This window comes from Gobius niger (assembly GCF_951799975.1).
Source record: "Gobius niger genome assembly, chromosome: 9".
NCBI classification, from domain to species: domain Eukaryota; kingdom Metazoa; phylum Chordata; class Actinopteri; order Gobiiformes; family Gobiidae; genus Gobius; species Gobius niger.
Window position 1 is genome coordinate 2,072,218 of NC_136860.1, and position 18,152 is coordinate 2,090,369.

The following is an 18,152-nucleotide window of genomic DNA, read 5'->3' on the forward strand; positions in this document are numbered from 1 at the left end:
CAGACACAGAGAAACACCGGACAGGACTGAAGAACACCGCCCTCTTCTGGAGGAGCGGGGGCTGTGCAGTCAGACACAGAGAAACACCGGACAGGACTCAGACTGAAGAACACCGCCCTCTTCTGGGGGAGCGGGGGCAGTGCAGTCAGACACAGAGAAACACCGGACAGGACTCAGACTGAAGAACACCGCCCTCTTCTGGGGGAGCGGGGGCTGTGCAGTCAGACACAGACACAGGGATTTTTACAGTAACTTACTGCCTCGACAATATTGGAAAAAAATAAATAATAATAATTACAGTAACTAAACGCGATACTGTATTTTTTACAGTAAGTTACAGTGCCACTCATCCATTCCCCAGAATCCTTTGTGGAAGACAGTATTTTACTGTAATTTCAATTTGCAGTATAATACTGTTGATGTCTGTGTTGGCTCTCAGTCATACAGGAGTTTTCCATCTTCAATGAAGGTTCTTGAGTCGTCTTCTGTTCTCTGTAGTTGAAGTGTAGAACGTTTCACCTCTCTACCAAAAGGCTTCGTCAGTGCACTAAAGTTCCAGCTCCGCCCTCAGCCCAGATACTGTTAATATTACAGTAAACTACTGTTGCTATTACAGTGGGGTTTAATGCAGGGGAAGTTTAAAGCCGAGTTTCCCAAACTTTTCTACGATAGAAAGATCTCATGGCTCCCAACAAACATAATTATCCTTTATTCAACCGGGAAAGTCCCACTGAGTTTAGGAATCTCATTTCCAGGGGAGTTCTGGTCCCAGAGGGAAACCTATTGTACATGTTTTGATGAATATGATGTTCATTTGCAGTATTATATTTGCTATACATAGTCATTTTGTTTATAGCAATTTATTTGGTAAATTCAGGTAAGATTATTTTATTGCAATGATATGTGGAGGCCTATTGTGTATGTTTTAGGTCAAAGGTGGGAGCTGTGTGTAAACAGAGCAGGTTGATTGTGACGTTGGGACACGAGCCAAAGGTGAGTGTTTCTCTGACTGCGCTCAGGCTGCATGAGTCAGAGGTTTGAGTTCTGACTCATCAGTGATTCAAACCCGAGGAGGAGGAAGGACCCGGGGACTCACAGCGGTGGTGTGTTCAGGTCACATTCAGAAACTTAGACCTTTCTCGAAAACAAGAAAATAAAGCCAACGGCAGAATAACAAAGAGCGTAACAGATTATGTGCTCTTGCAGACTGAGACTGTCAACGTTCACTTACTCTTATTCTTCATCTCCGCTTAAGCCTGTTTAGTGGCTTTACATCAGGCCAATGACATAAATGTGAAATAGTTGTGAAACCTCCTGCAGCCACACCTCAGGGACTGTGCATGCGGAAGGCAAATGCAAACATTTCCTGGTTTGTGATGAATGTGGTGGAACCAGTTTGAACTCTCCTCTGTGACTCTTTACTGTTTGACATTGATATGAAGTTTAGTGTTAACCTCAAATGAAGAATAGAATTTTATGCAGAACTTTGTCAGTTCAGAGCTATGTTGCAATCTAAATATAGATAAACTTCAGTCGAGTTTTATATTTTCGGTGATTCATTAACTAAACGCCCACACATTAATACCAGCGTGTTTGAACACTCCCTCTGTCAGAGCGAGCTCCGCCTCCACAGCTCACTCTCTCAGACTTCACTTGTGTCAAAGTCAGTGTCTGTGATCGAAGCAGAAATGGCACAGAAATCTCTGGACCGAGAGGCCTTTTCCTGTTCCATCTGTTTGGATTTACTGAAGGACCCGGTGACGACTCCCTGTGGACACAGCTACTGCAGGGACTGTATTGAACTGCACTGGGACAAACAGAACCTCCTCTACAGCTGTCCACAATGCAGAGAGAGCTACAGCACCAGGCCGGTCCTGATCAAAAACGTCATGTTAGCAAATCTAGTGGAGCAGGTGAAGAAGACTGGCCTCACAGCGCCCCCTACTGACCACTGCTATGCCGGACCTGAGGATGTTTCCTGTGATGTGTGCACTGGGAGGAAGCTGAAAGCCGTCAAGTCCTGTCTGCAGTGTGTGGCTTCGTTCTGTCAGAGCCACCTCCAGCCTCATTATGATGCTGCAGTGTTTCAGAGACACCAGCTGGTGGCGCCCTCCGACAAACTCCAGGAAAACATCTGCTCTGAACACCACAAAGTGAAGGAGATATTCTGCCGCACCGACCAGCAGCTCATCTGCTACCTCTGCTCTGTGGACCAGCACCAGGGCCACCGCACAGTGACGGCTGCAGCAGAGAGGGCCCAGAGGCAGAAAGAGCTGCCGGCTCGAAGGACCCTGCTGCTCCAGAGCCTCCAGCTCACAGAGACAGACCTGGAGACGCTCCGACAGGAGGCCCAGGACATCAGCCGCTCTGCCCAGACAGCAGTGCAGAGCAGTGGGGACAGCTTCAGAGAGATGGCCCTTCTCCTGGAGAAAAGACGCTCTGAGGTGGAGCAGCAGATCCGGTCTGAGGAGCAAACCCAACAGAGACGAGTCCAAGAGCTTCAGGACCAACTGCAGCGGGACGTCACTGAGCTGAAGAGGAACATCTCTGAGCTGGACACACTGTCCCTCACACCGGACAACAACCAGTTTCTACAGCTCTATCCCTCACTGTCCACAGACCCACAGAGGACAGAGATTCAGACAGGGCCCCACCACGGCTTTGAGGAGGTGACCACAGCTGTGTCAGGGCTCAGGGACAAACTGAAACTCACTCTGGAGAAGGATCTGACTCCAGACCAGGTCTTACCGCAAAATCCTGAACCCACCACCAGAGAAGAGTTCTTAGCGTACTACACAGAGATCACTCTGGATCCAAACTCAGCTCACACCAAACTGTCTCTGTCGGACGGAAACAGAAGAGTCACATGTCTGAGTGAACCCCAGAACTGCAATGAACATCGGGACAGATTCAGTGAGTTTGAGCAGGTCCTGAGCAGAGAGAGTCTGACCGGCCGCTGTTACTGGGAGCTGGAGTGGAGCGGGAGTGTTCACGCTGCCGTTTCATACAGAGACATTCAGAGGAAACAAAAGTCAGACGAGTGTATTTTTGGAAACAATGACAAATCCTGGGCCTTGAAGTGTCGCAATGACTTTTACATTCTTGTTTATAACTCTGTGTGGTCCGAGGTCTCACAATGGGTCCCGTCCACGATCGGGATTTACCTGGACCACAGCGCGGGGGTTCTGTCGTTTTACGGCGTTAAAGACCAGACCATGACCCTCCTCCACAAAGTCCAGACCACCTTCACTCAGCCGCTCTACGCTGGAGTCAGGGTCGGAGTCTGTGCTGGAGACACAGCACATTTCCCTAAACTCAAGTAGCATTTAGCTCTCAGTTTGGGATTGTCTTTGTGCTTTTTACTGATCTAAAGCTCTAAAGGGATTTTCTGACCTTAACGTAAAGAATGTGGGTTATTGTCATTAATGCCATGACCAGCGTAGCTTTATGCAGCTAGTTCTTAGTAGCCCTTTGCTCAAACACACGCAGACATGACAGTGACCAGTAGATGGCAGTCACGTGTGGCCCCAGCACATACACACACATCGGGACAGGTTTGCGATCAGTCCCGGAGCTCGTAGAGGCAAACTGAGGTCACGCAGAGGCCCCTCATTGGTCACATTCACTTGCATGCGGCTCCTCAAAACACTGAGAGAAACTAGCTGAAGACTGGTGGACTTTTTTTTTTAGCGGCACATGAATGACTTGTTTATATTCTCATATTTTGTGCTTAGAGTAAATGCATTGTTAGTTAATAGTCTGCTGTTTAAAAAGATGTGGTGTAGCTTTAGAGAAAACGTTTGCCTCGTCTCTGTGGTCACAGGTTTGATGCTCTGAGTCTGAATGAGTTTGTTTGTGACGTTGGTTCTGTGGGGATTTGCTGATTTGTGGTTATATGTTTCTTTTTACTCTGAGAAGCAGCCGTAGCTGTAGATCTGATAGTAAAAACTTACCCAACATGTGCAAAAGCCCCGCCTTAAAGGAGCTATATCTGATTTTACTTCTAGAAATGGAATGACATGTATTTTGTCAAATGTTTGTGGGGAAAACGATGTGCATCAAATTATAAAACATTTGTATCCATTTTATAAACTTTCAGGCTATTTTTCAAGCATTTTTGTAAAAATGACCCTGAAAAGTGACCCTGTAAGTTGTGAAATGTGCTGATAAACTGCTACAAATATTTTAGTGAAGTTACGAATGAGTTTGGACCACAAATAACTTTTAATTTTACTTTAGTGGCTTCCCCTTTAATTGTTTGCAACAAAAAATAAATCAGGTATAGGGCCTTTAAGTTTACAGTCTATGATTGAAGCCAAAGTGACTGTATGACTAAAATGACGACAAAATATTTTAGTCGTTGACATGAACACAGAAGCAATACACACATATGTATTGGAAGTTTTTACTGTGTTTGTGTATATTTGTACACACTTTATATATTGTACAGACTCTCCTGCTCAACACTTCTGCACTTTGTCCCTGTTCGCCTCTTAACCCCCGCCTTAACCATCTGCATTTCCTCCCGGTTCGGCTTTACCCTTAAAAACGAAGCATTATGTAGGTCGTGTAATACATGTTTTGTCCACATGGGGGGGGCAGTCGAGCCAATGAATCGTCCTGAAGTGTTGGTACATGAGTCTCTCACGTGAACGCTTTTGCCTCTATGTGCTGAATATGTTTTGGGTTCATTTTGAGTCATGAATTGTAATATAATCATCAATAAAGTCATAATTTATCTGTTTCAAATTTGTATTTTTTGCTTTAGAACCTAAATTAGATTAGACGGATGAATTATTCATTTGAGCAGATACAGATGAGTTGTATGATAAATACTTCACATGGTTAATTTGATGCCGATGGAGATGTTGATGTGCCAATAATATTAACCGTGAACAGACTCCACAAACTCAGTGAATGCATTTCTCCAAACACACCCGACTTCATTTATCTAGAAGAAAAAGTCATTTTGAACCTTCGTTACAAAATGTAGCGTAAGAAGGACTCGAGTTAAATAAAAGTTGCTCCTTCACTGCGAGGGAAAAGACGAACCTATCTGATCTTTGGCGCCCCCTGGTGGCTGTGAAAGGTAACTGCAGTCCTTTATTCTAGTCCTTTCGTCTCGTCTGTCTTCGGCTAGACTCGAATCACTGATGAATCTAATGTTACAGCGAGTCATTGGCCTCAAGTCTCGAGTCTTTCTGGAGTTTTGGCCGAGTAAGTTTCAAGTCCCGAAAATTGCGACTTATGTCTGACTGCCAAATAGTGGCTTGTAGTGAGAGTAACTGAAGGGTCTCTCCTGGGTCTCATCTCACGTGGGCCCCACCTTGGTCTCACCTGGGTCTCATGAGTTTCACCTGGGTCTCACCTCATGTGGGTCTCGCCTGGGTCTCTCCTGGGCCTCCCCTGGGCCTCCCCTGGGCCTCACCTGGGCCTCACCTGGGCGTCATTTGGGCCTCACCTGGGCCTCACCTGGGAGTCACCTGGGCCTCACCTGGTCCTCCCCTGGGCCTCACCTGGGCCTCACCTGGTCCTCCCCTGGGCCTCACCTGGGCCTCACCTGGTCCTCCCCTGGGCCTCACCTGGGCCTCACCTCACCTGGTCCTCCCCTGGGCCTCACCTGGGCCTCACCTGGGCGTCACTTGGGCCTCACCTGGGCCTCACCTGGTCCTCCCCTGGGCCTCACCTGGGTCTCAGGAGTCTCAACTCTCGCCTCACCTGGGCTTCACCTGGGCTTCACCTGGTCCTCCCCTGGTCCTCCTCTGGGCTTCACCTGGTCCTCACCTGGTCCTCCCCTGGTCCTCCTCTGGGCTTCACCTGGGCTTCACCTGGTCCTCCCCCGGCCCTCACCTGGCCCTCCTCTGGGCTTCACCTGGGTCTCCCCTGGTCCTCCCCCGGCCCTCCCCGGGCCTCCTCGGGGCCGGTCTGAGTAAACACCCCTCAGAGGCACAGGAGGGCGGGCCCTTTATCAGCGCTGCTCCAAAGTAAACCAGGCTTTTCCGGAGCGAGTCTCGTTTGTCACCTGCACAAGAGAAAACACAGGAGACGCCGGGACGGACGGGACAAAAGACCTGACGGGGGGAGGGGAGGGGGAGAGGGGGGGAGGTGAGAGAGGGGGGGGAGGGGCGGGGGGGTCAAGTTCAGGAGTTCAGGACACAGAGAGGTGATAAAGCAGGTCACGTGTCAGTGTCAGCTGCAGAAAGACAAACCAGAGTCTCTAAACAAACTGATATAATGACCATAAAGAGGATTATCACACATGTGAAAATAATTCTATTGTGGTAACTACGGTAACGGGTCTTGGTTTATAATATATCTGTAACGACTGGACCAATCATGAAACAAACACTGTCACAAAGTCCAGAGGCTTCTCTTTCCACACATTTGAACGACGGTCACATGACCGTCTCATAAAGGCGTCCAGAGCAGAGACACAAGGACAGAAGATGAACGTAGGTTTGTGATCAGGGAAAACATTCAGGCATTTTCTTGTCTCTCCTGTTGAGGTCGACCCTCAGTGGTTCTGTCGTTTATCCGTTTAACCTCTTAACTCCCGCCTGAACCGAGAGGATCTTTTTCCTCACGTCATCAGATTTTTTTTCCATCATTTTTTTGTTGGGTATTCAACTCATTTTTGTAACTTTTCTGTCATTTTTTGTCATTTTTGTCTTTTTTTTAATCAATTTTTGTCAGTTTTTTGCAATTTTTTCGTAAATTTTTTATCATTTTTTTGTCATTTATTTGTCACATTTTTGTCATTTTTTGTGACATTTTTGCCTCTTTTTCATTGATTTTTCAATGTTCTCTCACTTTTTTTGGTCACATTTCCATCATTGTTTTCATCTTAGTTTTGTTGCTATTTTCACAGCTTTTTTCCAGAAGCTTTTGGATTGGGGTAAAGCCAAACTGGAGAAAATGTGCTCGGTTCAGGTGGGAGTTAAGGGGTTAAAAACATAAATGTGTGGATGCGGCGTCACGGCGTGAACGTGAGTGCAGTGAGGCCTTTAAAGAGGGAGGTCCTCCTCACTTATTGTTTTGTTTATGTGCAGAGGAAACACGTTAGATTTGAAGACAAGGAAGTTTGAGAGTTAACATCAGGTGTGTTTGAGATGCCGTTGCGGCTCGCCTGGATGATCGGCGAGAGTAGCCGGCGCAACGGGGGCGGAGAAAAAAAGTCTGAAGCCAATCCGACCCTCCACATGCAGAGAACAGCGAGAGCCTCAGATCAGCAGCGTCTCGTTCAGATATCGAGTTCATTTAAAGTTTATCCAAAATAAAAGTCATTCACCTCCTGCTCTGTTTCCTTTACTCCAGAGACGTCATTCTTCATCAGAGGAAACTTTCCCATTCGTTTGTTTGTTCAAGTTTGTGAGATAAAATACGTCCTTTTAAATAATTAGTTTGTTCTGTAAGAGCATCAGACATGAGCTCTATTTTAGGGGGCGATGCATAACTTTAATAGTTTCAGTCATAGTTTATTTGTTCAGATCTAAAGGGGAGAGGGGAGGGGGCGAGGAGCACGTTTGTGATCACAGCAGACTCGTATCCAATCACCTGAGCATGAGGACAGGTGGGCGTTTTCCCGTCATGCACGCGGCCGTGGAGCCCCTGCAGTTGCCTCTGGAGAGATGCAGCGGCTGATCAAGTCGGCTGCTCTCGTTGGGGTCCCACGATCTTTCCGTGCCCCACGTGCCCGTGACATCAGAGCCCGTCTGGAGCAAGTCGGACAGAAATCTAACCGGCATGCACCGTGCGTCTGCAGTCGGCTGTCAAAACTGCGTCCGTCTGGCTCATCTCAAACACACCTATCGTTTCCCCCTTAGACTAAAGGCCTCAAAGGGAGGTTTATCATCTGATCTGGCAACACAGACTGTCACAGGTGTGGCCTCATCACCTCCAGCTGTGTGTGAGACCCGGGTCAGGCTCAAAGGCCTCACTGATGAGGACAACAAACCAAAATAAAAAAGCTCCAGTTGAAATATTTAATTTTTGAAGCAATATTTATAAATATTTATTATATATATTTTATGTTTTACATCATTTCATGTTTTGTTTCTCATCATGTGTCACAACTGAAACACTGAAACAGTTCATCCGCATTCTCCAAGTACTTTTTTACCTGAGTATTTATTTGGGTCACTACTTTTTACTTTTACTTCTTTTATTTATATTTCGGTTATATTGACCCAGCTCTGCCCCTGCCCCTCCTTGACACCACCATGACCTCAATAATAGACTTTTTTGTCCCACCCCCCGCTCCCAGCAGATGGCGCCGTCCCCCCGCCTCTCCTCTCCTCCCCTCTCCTCGGACCCCTGGCTGCCGGTGCAGTCAGGCGGAAGTCCCCTCCTCCTCCTCCTCCTCCTCCTCCCGGGACCCCCCTCTCTCCTCTCCCCGCCTCTGCCCCTCTCCCGTGCCCGCTGCAGCCCACTCTCCAGGCGGCTGCGCTCCTCACATCATCCGCTGCTGCTGCCTCTTTTCTCGGACCTTTTTTCCACCTCCTTCTCCACGGACGCACGGACGCACGGACGGACGGACGGACGCGAGGATGGGCGCCCCGCGGAGGAGGTACCGCACAGGCCCCGGCGCGGGTTCCTTTACGCGCTCCTCGGAACTAAACTGTGCCCCCGGTGTGTGTCCCCGCAGGTGTAGCCCAGGGTTGGAGCCCGTGCTCGGCTGCGTCCTGCTGCTCCTGGTCGCCCCCGTGGCATCGCAGTGGCCAGGTAAGAAACTTCCCCTCGCTGGCTTTTCCAAAACTTCAGTCGCTCTCATTGTTGAAGGTGCGCGCAGACGTCCCCGCGCGCAGACGTCGCCGCGCGCAGACGTCCCCGCGTTAACCTGTTCGCTGCGGGTCTGCCCCTGATCTTCTGAACGAGCTGAACAATAGCGCGCTTGTTGGAGGTGAGGTGCAGGTATAGCGGACCTCCTCTCCTGTCACTTCTCCTCCTCGTCCCGCTGCTGTTGGTGCGTTTATGGAGCCGCTTGTAAAAGTTGCCAAAGAGCCTGCGCGCTTTTGTGACCCGGGAGAGAAACGCACGTAAAGTGGCGCAAGACGAGGAGGTCGTAAAAAAAAGCGGAGATTTGTTTCTGCTGAAACAAGCAGAGGCTGTTAATGTGAAGAGGGAATGTTATAAAGAGGAGGAGGAGGAGGAGGAGGAGGAGGAGGAGGAGGAGGAGGTCAGAGAGGAGATGCTTTTGTGGTTGAAGGCTCTGGATCGGATTTGGTGCTTTGTGGAAGGATTTTCATTGGAACTTCAGTGACAGAGTAATACTCAGTACTACAGTTACTCAAGTACATGTAGAAGTATTGTCTGTACACTGCAAAAAGCAAATATCAAGCATTGCCTTAAATGACCTGAATTGAGGAAATGTATCTTGTTTTGAGCGGTTTTCACTCATTTAGACACTTTTCCTGATCGGACCGAGTTTCCTTTGCTTGTTTGAGGACATTTCAGACCAGTTCTAGGGTAAATCTCGCTTGAAATAAGAAAGTAAAATTGCCAATGAGATAAGACCAATTTTCTTTCCCCATTGGCAAAGAAAATGACCTGAAAAAAGGACGAAATGCTTTGAAACGAGTCAGAAACATCTCAGAACAAGTGAAATGATCTCGGACAAACGCCCAACAACATCTTAACTAGTCAAAACAACTAACATTTGGATTATTATGCTCAAATTGAGATGTTTATACTATTCTAGTTAATTGCTTTTTGCAGTGTGGGCTCTCGATCATACAGGAGTTGTCCGGTTGTCTTCTGTAATTGTACTTCTTGGAGTAGTTTGGTGCTTTTTACTTGTACTTGTGTAATATTATGAGGTTCGGTCGGTTACTTTATTTGTTCCTGTAAAAGTGTCTTTGCAGTTCTGAGAGAAACAGGATGTGGGTTTGCTAAAGACGCAACAGAAACTCGATCCACTGGACAAAAACAAAGAGAAAACGCAGCGGGAACAAAGCTTTCCTTAAAGGTTTAGAATGACTGTCTGTTTGTTCCAATCGCTGCTCGTTCCACAGTCGGTAAACGCTTCATTATAAAGAGCTTTTCTGGACACAGCTGCCCTGGGACAGACTGACTGAAGTGAGGTAACCAGTCTGTGCCATCGGCCCCTCCGACCACTCACTCACTCACTACATTCGCCCCAAACTTCCTGGTGTTTCCAAACGGTCTCCAAGTCCCGACCAGGCCCTGCTGAGCCTCGGGTCTGACGGGCACGTTTTGTTTATTTCTGACATTTTCTCTGGAAAACTGGGATTTCTGCGTCATTTCATGTTTTGTTTCTCATCGTCAACAAGTCAGACTTTTACTCAGTTACTCACAGTACTCAGTTACTCACAGTACTCAGCTACTCACAGTACTCATTTACTCACAGTACTCAGTTACTCACAGTACTCAGTTACTCACAGTACTCAGTTACTCACAGTACTCAGTTACTCACAGTACTACGGTCAAGTCCTTTTACTTGCATTGTTTAATCAAGGCGTTTCATTCCTAAAAATGGACCAAATTGCCGACATTTTTAGCCAAATTTAAACCAGTGGTTCTCAAAAGTGGGTCATGAGATTCTGCTTTTTTGTTTTATTTCGTGCTCCTTATTTTGTGCCTGGGTCTCACCTGGGTCTCACCTCACCTGGGTCTCACCTGGGTCTCACCTGGGTCTCATGAGTGTCACCTGGGTCTCACCTGAGTCTCATCTGGGTCTCACCTGGGTCTCACCTCACCTGGGTCTCACCTGAGTCTCATCTGGGTCTCACCTCACCTGGGTCTCACATGGGTCTCACCTGGGTCTCACCTGAGTCTCATCTGGGTCTCACCTCACCTGGGTCTCACCTGAGTCTCATCTGGGTCTCACCTCACCTGGGTCTCACATGGGTCTCATCTGGGTCTCATGAGTCTCATCTGGGTCTCACCTCACCTGGGTCTCACCTGAGTCTCACCTGGGTCTCACCTGGGTCTCACCTGAGTCTCATCTGGGTCTCACCTCACCTGGGTCTCACCTGGGTCTCACCTGGGTCTCACCTGAGTCTCATCTGGGTCTCACCTCACCTGGGTCTCACCTGGGTCTCACCTGGGTCTCACCTGAGTCTCACCTGGGTCTCACCTGGGTCTCACCTGGGTCTCACCTGGGTCTCACCTGGGTCTCACCTGAGTCTCACCTGGGTCTCACCTGAGTCTCATCTGAGTCTCACCTGGGTCTCACCTGAGTCTCACCTGGGTCTCACCTGGGTCTCACCTGGGTCTCACCTGGGTCTCACCTGAGTCTCACCTGGGTCTCATGAGTCTCACCTGGGTCTCACCTGAGTCTCATGAGAGGAGGGCGAAGTGTCTTGCTCAAGGACACAACAACAGTGTGCAAAGAGTTAGGCTGTGGGGAATTACGGGAAATAATGAGAAAATTCAGTCATTTTATGTTTTCATATAAAATCAAGGCGTTTCATTCCTAAAAATGGAGCCAATTGCCGACATTTTTAGCCACATTTAAACCAGTGGTTTTCAAAAGTGGGTCATGAGATTCTGCTTTTTTGTTTTATTTCGCGCTCCTTAAACGGTCCTTGAAGAAAAGACCTTGTTTGACTTGACTTTAGCGACGCCGTGACCGTTTCATTATCCGCCGCCGGGCCGTTTGTCCAGGACCTTGTAGTTGAGTTGAGTGTTTCCCATTTTTGATGTGGCTGCGTCGGATGCCCTGCCCGGCGTTTACGTCAAATGACAAAGAGGTCTCGGTGATGAAAGGAGCTGATTAGAGGAGAGGCGTGAGCGAGCGAGGCGCGGCGTGTGAGCGAGCGGCGTGTGAGCGAGCGGCGTGTGAGCGAGCGGCGTGTGAGTGAGCGAGCGAGGCGCGGCGGGGACCTCTGTCCACCTCAGGAGGCGCCCGGTCACTTTGGAGACTTTGGAGACTTTGGATCTGTCTAAGAGAAAGAAACAGAACAAACTGTCTTTATGATGTTTATTCTTTATCCAGGAAGTGACTCCAACATGGTCTTTCCTGCGCTTATTCATTCACTAATACTGACATGTTTGGTATCCACGTGTAGCAGGAAAGACTCTGGAATCCAAATATGGACATTTCCTTTGTGGGAGACAGGTAGTTTTGAAATATAACCTCTTAACCCCCACCCAAACCAGGCACACTGCAAAAAGTGGATTCTAAGCAAGTAAAAAATGTCTTACTTTAAGATATAAGTTCTTATTTTTTCCCTAAAAAGTAATAATGTTTTGCCGAGCGAAGTTTTCTTGAGAAAAAAAATCTTATTTTAGGAAATAAAACCTAGCCATTTCTTCAGATAAATTTGCTTAAAACATGATCAATTTTTCTTGTAACAAGAAAGAAAAACTTTTTGAATCTTCTTCAGTTTTAGACAAACAATATTTTTTCTTATTTAAAGAAAAACTAAGATTACAACAACTCTTAATTTAAGAACTGATTCTCACAGAGAGATAAAACATTCCATTCTTTACAGTGGGCGGCTCGGTGGCACAGCGGTTAGAGCCTCCGCTTCACAGCTCGAAGGTCCTGGGTTCGATTCCCAGCAGGATGGGGCCTTTCTGTGTGGAGCATGTTCTCCCCGTGTCTGCCACTAAAAACATGTACAATAGGTGAATCCTCCAGCAGGTGATTCTGACCATCAGCCTGGCTCCACATCATGGAGACGGGTCTCCGGGCGCGGCAATATTTACCTTAAATATTATTTTTTATTAAGAACATTTTGCTCAAAAATGTGAGTAATTTAGAACATTTTACTTAAATCAAGCAACATTTAAGTAAAATACCCACAATTTCTCACTAAATAAGAATGTTTTCCTTAAATTATTCAATTTTCTGAGGACATTTTGCTTAATTCTAGTTATTTATTTGCTTAAATTTAGTGTTTCTCTCTTGTTTTATGATGAGAAAAATATTGTAGGAAAAAGAATTCTTAGCAAGAAAAAATGCTGACCCCAATGGCAGAATTTTTTCCTTTAAACAAGACAAAATGTCTTATTTTAAGTTTTTTTCCCTTGTTTTTAGAAGGGCACTTTTTGAAGTGCACATTTTCTCTAGTTTGGTTTTACCCAAATCTAAAAGCTTTTTGAAACAAAGCATCAAAATAGCAACAAAATCAAGAAGAAAACGCAACAAAAAGAGCATCAAAAATGGAAGAAAAGGCACTAAAGTTTATTTGTAGAGCACAATTCATACACAAGGCAGTTCAAAGGTGCTTCACAGTCGCATAAAATGACGAGAAAACTAATGAAATCGATAAAACATCAACATAAAATGAATCAATTACAGTAAAAGGCGAGAACAGAGAGAGAGACTCAAGGTGACTGATGGAATCATGTATAAGTTGAATAAGAGGGGTCCTAAGATTGACCCCTGGGGGACTCCACAGGTCATGGCAGTTTTGTCTGAGACACAGGGAAAAGATCAGTTTAGATGAGTTTTGTAGGTCTTAGCTTTCAAATGAGGTCTGGTCTACAGGCTGTGAGCTCCAATCATGAAGCTTTTAGATTTGGGTAAAGCTGAACCGGATCTGACTGGGCTCTCAGTGAGTCGTCCGTCTTCACCTGTCTGTGGTTGAACTTGAGTTCCACATTTCTGAGCCTTATCTCCCCCCCCCCCCCGTCATCTCTCACTCCCTCATCTGTCTCCCCGCTGACGGTGCGCTGCTCCAGGGCACAAGGGCAGAGGATGCACTGGTTACATTTCAATTACAGTCAGTGAGGGTTTTTTGACAAGCGCCTCATTCACGAGGAGCGCAAACCAGGCGTGAGTGAGGAGGTGGACGTGTACAGATGTGTTTGAAGCTCCTGCTGTGGAGGCGGAAACATGAGGTGAAATGTGTGGCAAGTTTCATTTAATACAAGGCACTGTTTTATAAATAAAAGTGGACCCAAAACAGACCCTTGGGGCAAACCTTCAGACACTTTGATGGAAATATCTGACATTTTGCTTTGTTTTTTTTTGGTTCAAAGCTCAATTTGTATATTTTTTTAACCTGTATTTCGCCAGGAGACTTTACAAATATCTTTTCTCCTGATGCTGCTCTTCAGTTTTTTTTTTATAAAGGGTTGAATTCCTGCCCTGAAGTTGTGCCTTTAGGCCTGATTTCCATGTGAAGCTGGTCTTTGTCATGCGGTTTTGGACTTGCCCACAGTGGTGTTGGCCTCGGGGCAGTGCGGCGGGAGGGGGGGGGAGGCGGGGCAGTGCGGCGGGGGCTCCGCTATGAAGCCCCGCCCCCCCGCTGTGCTGCTTAATGAGTGAATTAAAATAAATCTCTGCTGGAAGTGTCTTTTGTGCATTCGCGACACGAGAAACAGCTCTTTTAACGGGAGTCACTGTAATTGCTGTAAATTGGAGGGTTTTTTTGGGGGGGGGGGGGGGGGGGGGGTAGGGCTGCTGGGAGAGGTTCAGACTCTGGATCTTCAGGAGCAGTGGAGGACGTTCAGAATCTGCTTCTTCCACTTTGTCATACGTTATTGATTTAAGACGAGCAGGTTTTACGATCCCCACGTCGTGCAGTGTGAAAATCTGAAAACAGTCTCTCCGTGAACACCAGCTCTCAGACTGATCTTTCCCTCACACAGATGTTTCTACAGGTCTGGCTCATTTACACCCGTCCCAAACCCGTCCCGACGTCCGGCCTTGTTGGAGGCCGCGCACGTGCAAAGTGATTAACACGCATTTCAGAAATGAGGAATTGAGACGTACATTTGTCTGCCTCTAACCGGCTGGAGAAATGAGTCCACACGTTCATCTGTACACGGTCCCTCTGCATCAGGCGCTGTGAGAACGTCACTCCTGAGCTACAGCCTCTTCATTCAGGATCCTCCTGCTGTTGGTTTTAAATCACTGAATGACTCCAGAGGATCTGGTGGTGGGTCCACGGCCCCATGGTGGTCTCTCAGAAGAGGCTTCTGACCCGCTCTCTGTCTGACCCGTCACCTGGACCTGTTTGCCCTGGGAGACCCTACAGGGGCACAAGGACCCGACAACAGAGGACCAGGATCCTTCAGGTCAAACCCTCCACCAGGGGAACGTGTAAATATATATATTTATATTTGTCTCTCACTGAAACATGTGCAGCACTTTGGTTCAGTGTCAACTGCATTTTAAATGTGCTTTATAAATAAACTTTGACCTCGACCCTATAGTTGCCTATATGTGCCTGGTCCTGATCATGGATATTATTATTATATTATTATTATTATTATGAATATATTATTATATATTATTATTATTGCGCCGCTCTCTCAGCACAGACGCTGCACTGGAGTTTGACACAAAGCAGAGTTTTGTAGCTCAGGGAGGAATGATGTAATACAATATCTCCAATGTCGATCTAATGTGGAGCTGAAGAACGAGGCTCGAGTTTGATCTGAGATTAAGACCCAGCGTGTTTGCTCTGGTTTGTTCTAACGTCGATTATTTAAAGTCCATTTCTCTCATTTATAAATAATCCTCGTTTAAAGACGGTCCAAACCTGCTGATGTAACATTCTCTACACAGAGGATCTTTTTAAGCCGTGTATCTGTCATGGTGTCCCTTGTTCCCTAAAACATGCACAATAGGGCCGTGTTCAGCGTGGGCGGGGCTCCGCTGTGTGGACGTGTGGGAGACGTTGATGACAGGTCCTGGAGGACACAGCTGCTGTGGAGGCGCCGCACATCTGTTCCACACAGAGCCATATTTACGGAAAAATGCCCTGGTCCTCTCGCTCTCCTCAGTCAGATGCCCTTCCTCCTCCTCCTGCCCTCAGTCAGATGCCCTTCCTCTGTCCTGCTCTCAGTCAGATGCCCTTCCTCTGTCCTGCCCTCAGTCAGATGCCCTTCCTCCTCCTCCTGCCCTCAGTCAGATGCCCTTCCTCCTCCTGCCCTCAGTCAGATGCCCTTCCTCCTCCTCCTGCTCTCAGTCAGATGCCCTTCCTCTGTCCTGCCCTCAGTCAGATGCCCTTCCTCTGTCCTGCCCTCAGTCAGATGCCCTTCCTCCTCCTCCTGCTCTCAGTCAGATGCCCTTCCTCTGTCCTGCCCTCAGTCAGATGCCCTTCCTCCTCCTGCCCTCAGTCAGATGCCCTTCCTCCTCCTCCTGCTCTCAGTCAGATGCCCTTCCTCTGTCCTGCCCTCAGTCAGATGCCCTTCCTCTGTCCTGCCCTCAGTCAGATGCCCTTCCTCTGTCCTGCCCTCAGTCAGATGCCCTTCCTCTGTCCTGCCCTCAGTCAGATGCCCTTCCTCCTCCTGCCCTCAGTCAGATGCCCTTCCTCCTCTGTCCTGCCCTCAGTCAGATGCCCTTCCTCCTCCTCCTGCTCTCAGTCAGATGCCCTTCCTCCTCTGTCCTGCTCTCAGTCAGATGCCCTTCCTCCTCCTGCCCTCAGTCAGATGCCCTTCCTCCTCCTCCTGCCCTCAGTCAGATGCCCTTCCTCTGTCCTGCCCTCAGTCAGATGCCCTTCCTCTGTCCTGCCCTCAGTCAGATGCCCTTCCTCTGTCCTGCCCTCAGTCAGATGCCCTTCCTCCTCCTGCCCTCAGTCAGATGCCCTTCCTCCTCTGTCCTGCTCTCAGTCAGATGCCCTTCCTCTGTCCTGCCCTCAGTCAGATGCCCTTCCTCCTCCTCCTGCTCTCAGTCAGATGCCCTTCCTCCTCCTGCCCTCAGTCAGATGCCCTTCCTCCTCCTCCTGCTCTCAGTCAGATGCCCTTCCTCCTCCTGCCCTCAGTCAGATGCCCTTCCTCTGTCCTGCCCTCAGTCAGATGCCCTTCCTCCTCCTGCCCTCAGTCAGATGCCCTTCCTCCTCCTCCTGCCCTCAGCCAGATGCCCTTCCTCTGTCCTCCTGCCCTCAGTCAGATGCCCTTCCTCTGTCCTGCCCTCAGTCAGATGCCCTTCCTCTGTCCTGCCCTCAGTCAGATGCCCTTCCTCCTCCTGCCCTCAGTCAGATGCCCTTCCTCTGTCCTCCTGCCCTCAGTCAGATGCCCTTCCTCCTCTGTCCTGCCCTCAGTCAGATGCCCTTCCTCTGTCCTGCCCTCAGTCAGATGCCCTTCCTCCTCTGTCCTGCTCTCAGTCAGATGCCCTTCCTCCTCCTCCTGCTCTCAGTCAGATGCCCTTCCTCCTCTGTCCTGCTCTCAGTCAGATGCCCTTCCTCCTCCTCCTGCTCTCAGTCAGATGCCCTTCCTCCTCCTGCCCTCAGTCAGATGCCCTTCCTCCTCCTCCTGCACTCAGTCAGATGCCCTTCCTCTGTCCTGCCCTCAGTCAGATGCCCTTCCTCCTCCTCCTGCTCTCAGTCAGATGCCCTTCCTCCTCTGTCCTGCACTCAGTCAGATGCCCTTCCTCCTCCTCCTGCTCTCAGTCAGATGCCCTTCCTCCTCTGTCCTGCTCTCAGTCAGATGCCCTTCCTCCTCTGTCCTGCTCTCAGTCAGATGCCCTTCCTCCTCTGTCCTGCTCTCAGTCAGATGCCCTTCCTCCTCCTCCTGCTCTCAGTCAGATGCCCTTCCTCCTCTGTCCTGCACTCAGTCAGATGCCCTTCCTCCTCCTCCTGCTCTCAGTCAGATGCCCTTCCTCCTCTGTCCTGCTCTCAGTCAGATGCCCTTCCTCCTCTGTCCTGCTCTCAGTCAGATGCCCTTCCTCCTCCTCCTGCTCTCAGTCAGATGCCCTTCCTCCTCTGTCCTGCTCTCAGTCAGATGCCCTTCCTCTGTCCTGCCCTCAGTCAGATGCCCTTCCTCCTCCTCCCCCTCTGGGTCTGAGGCGGCCAGTGGACGAGCAGACTCGAGGAGGGGCGGAGGAGGGTCACTGGGAAAAGGACAAGGCAGTGAATGAGGTGGATTAAATATAATATATTATGAATAAAACGTGTGAGCTCGTAAAGGACCCGCTGTTTTGGTCCGGGCATTTGGACGCACTTGGACACAAGGGGGCGCTCTCCAACCTCCTCAGTGTAAATGTGAAGTGACTTTCTTCAGAGTCAGACTTTAGGTCAGACATGAGTGACAGTAACATGAGGCTAAATACAGTGAGCTCTTTGTTTCCAGTAAAAAGGCTGAGGCCTCATTGCTCTTCAGGCACAGACTGAGAAGTGAAGAAGGAAGTCATGGAGATTCTGCTTTAGACAGAACTTCAGACTTCTGCTGCATGTAAGAGTCACATCATTTTCTGAAACTCAAAAATATGGTAAAAACAACAACAAATATAGGAT

General features: G+C 48.5%; 1 protein-coding gene across 1 annotated transcript; it reads left to right on the top strand.

Moving 5' to 3' along the window:
• Positions 1-1,600: 1,600 nt before the first annotated feature.
• LOC306967756 (E3 ubiquitin/ISG15 ligase TRIM25-like) lies at positions 1,601-3,323 on the top strand (the record flags this gene model as incomplete). The annotated part of the gene is made up of 1 exon (XM_079562931.1): positions 1,601-3,323. The coding sequence occupies exon 1, from the start codon at positions 1,689-1,691 to the stop codon at positions 3,321-3,323; it is 1,635 nt and encodes a 544-aa protein (XP_079419057.1). The 5' UTR covers positions 1,601-1,688.
• Positions 3,324-18,152: the final 14,829 nt, after the last annotated feature.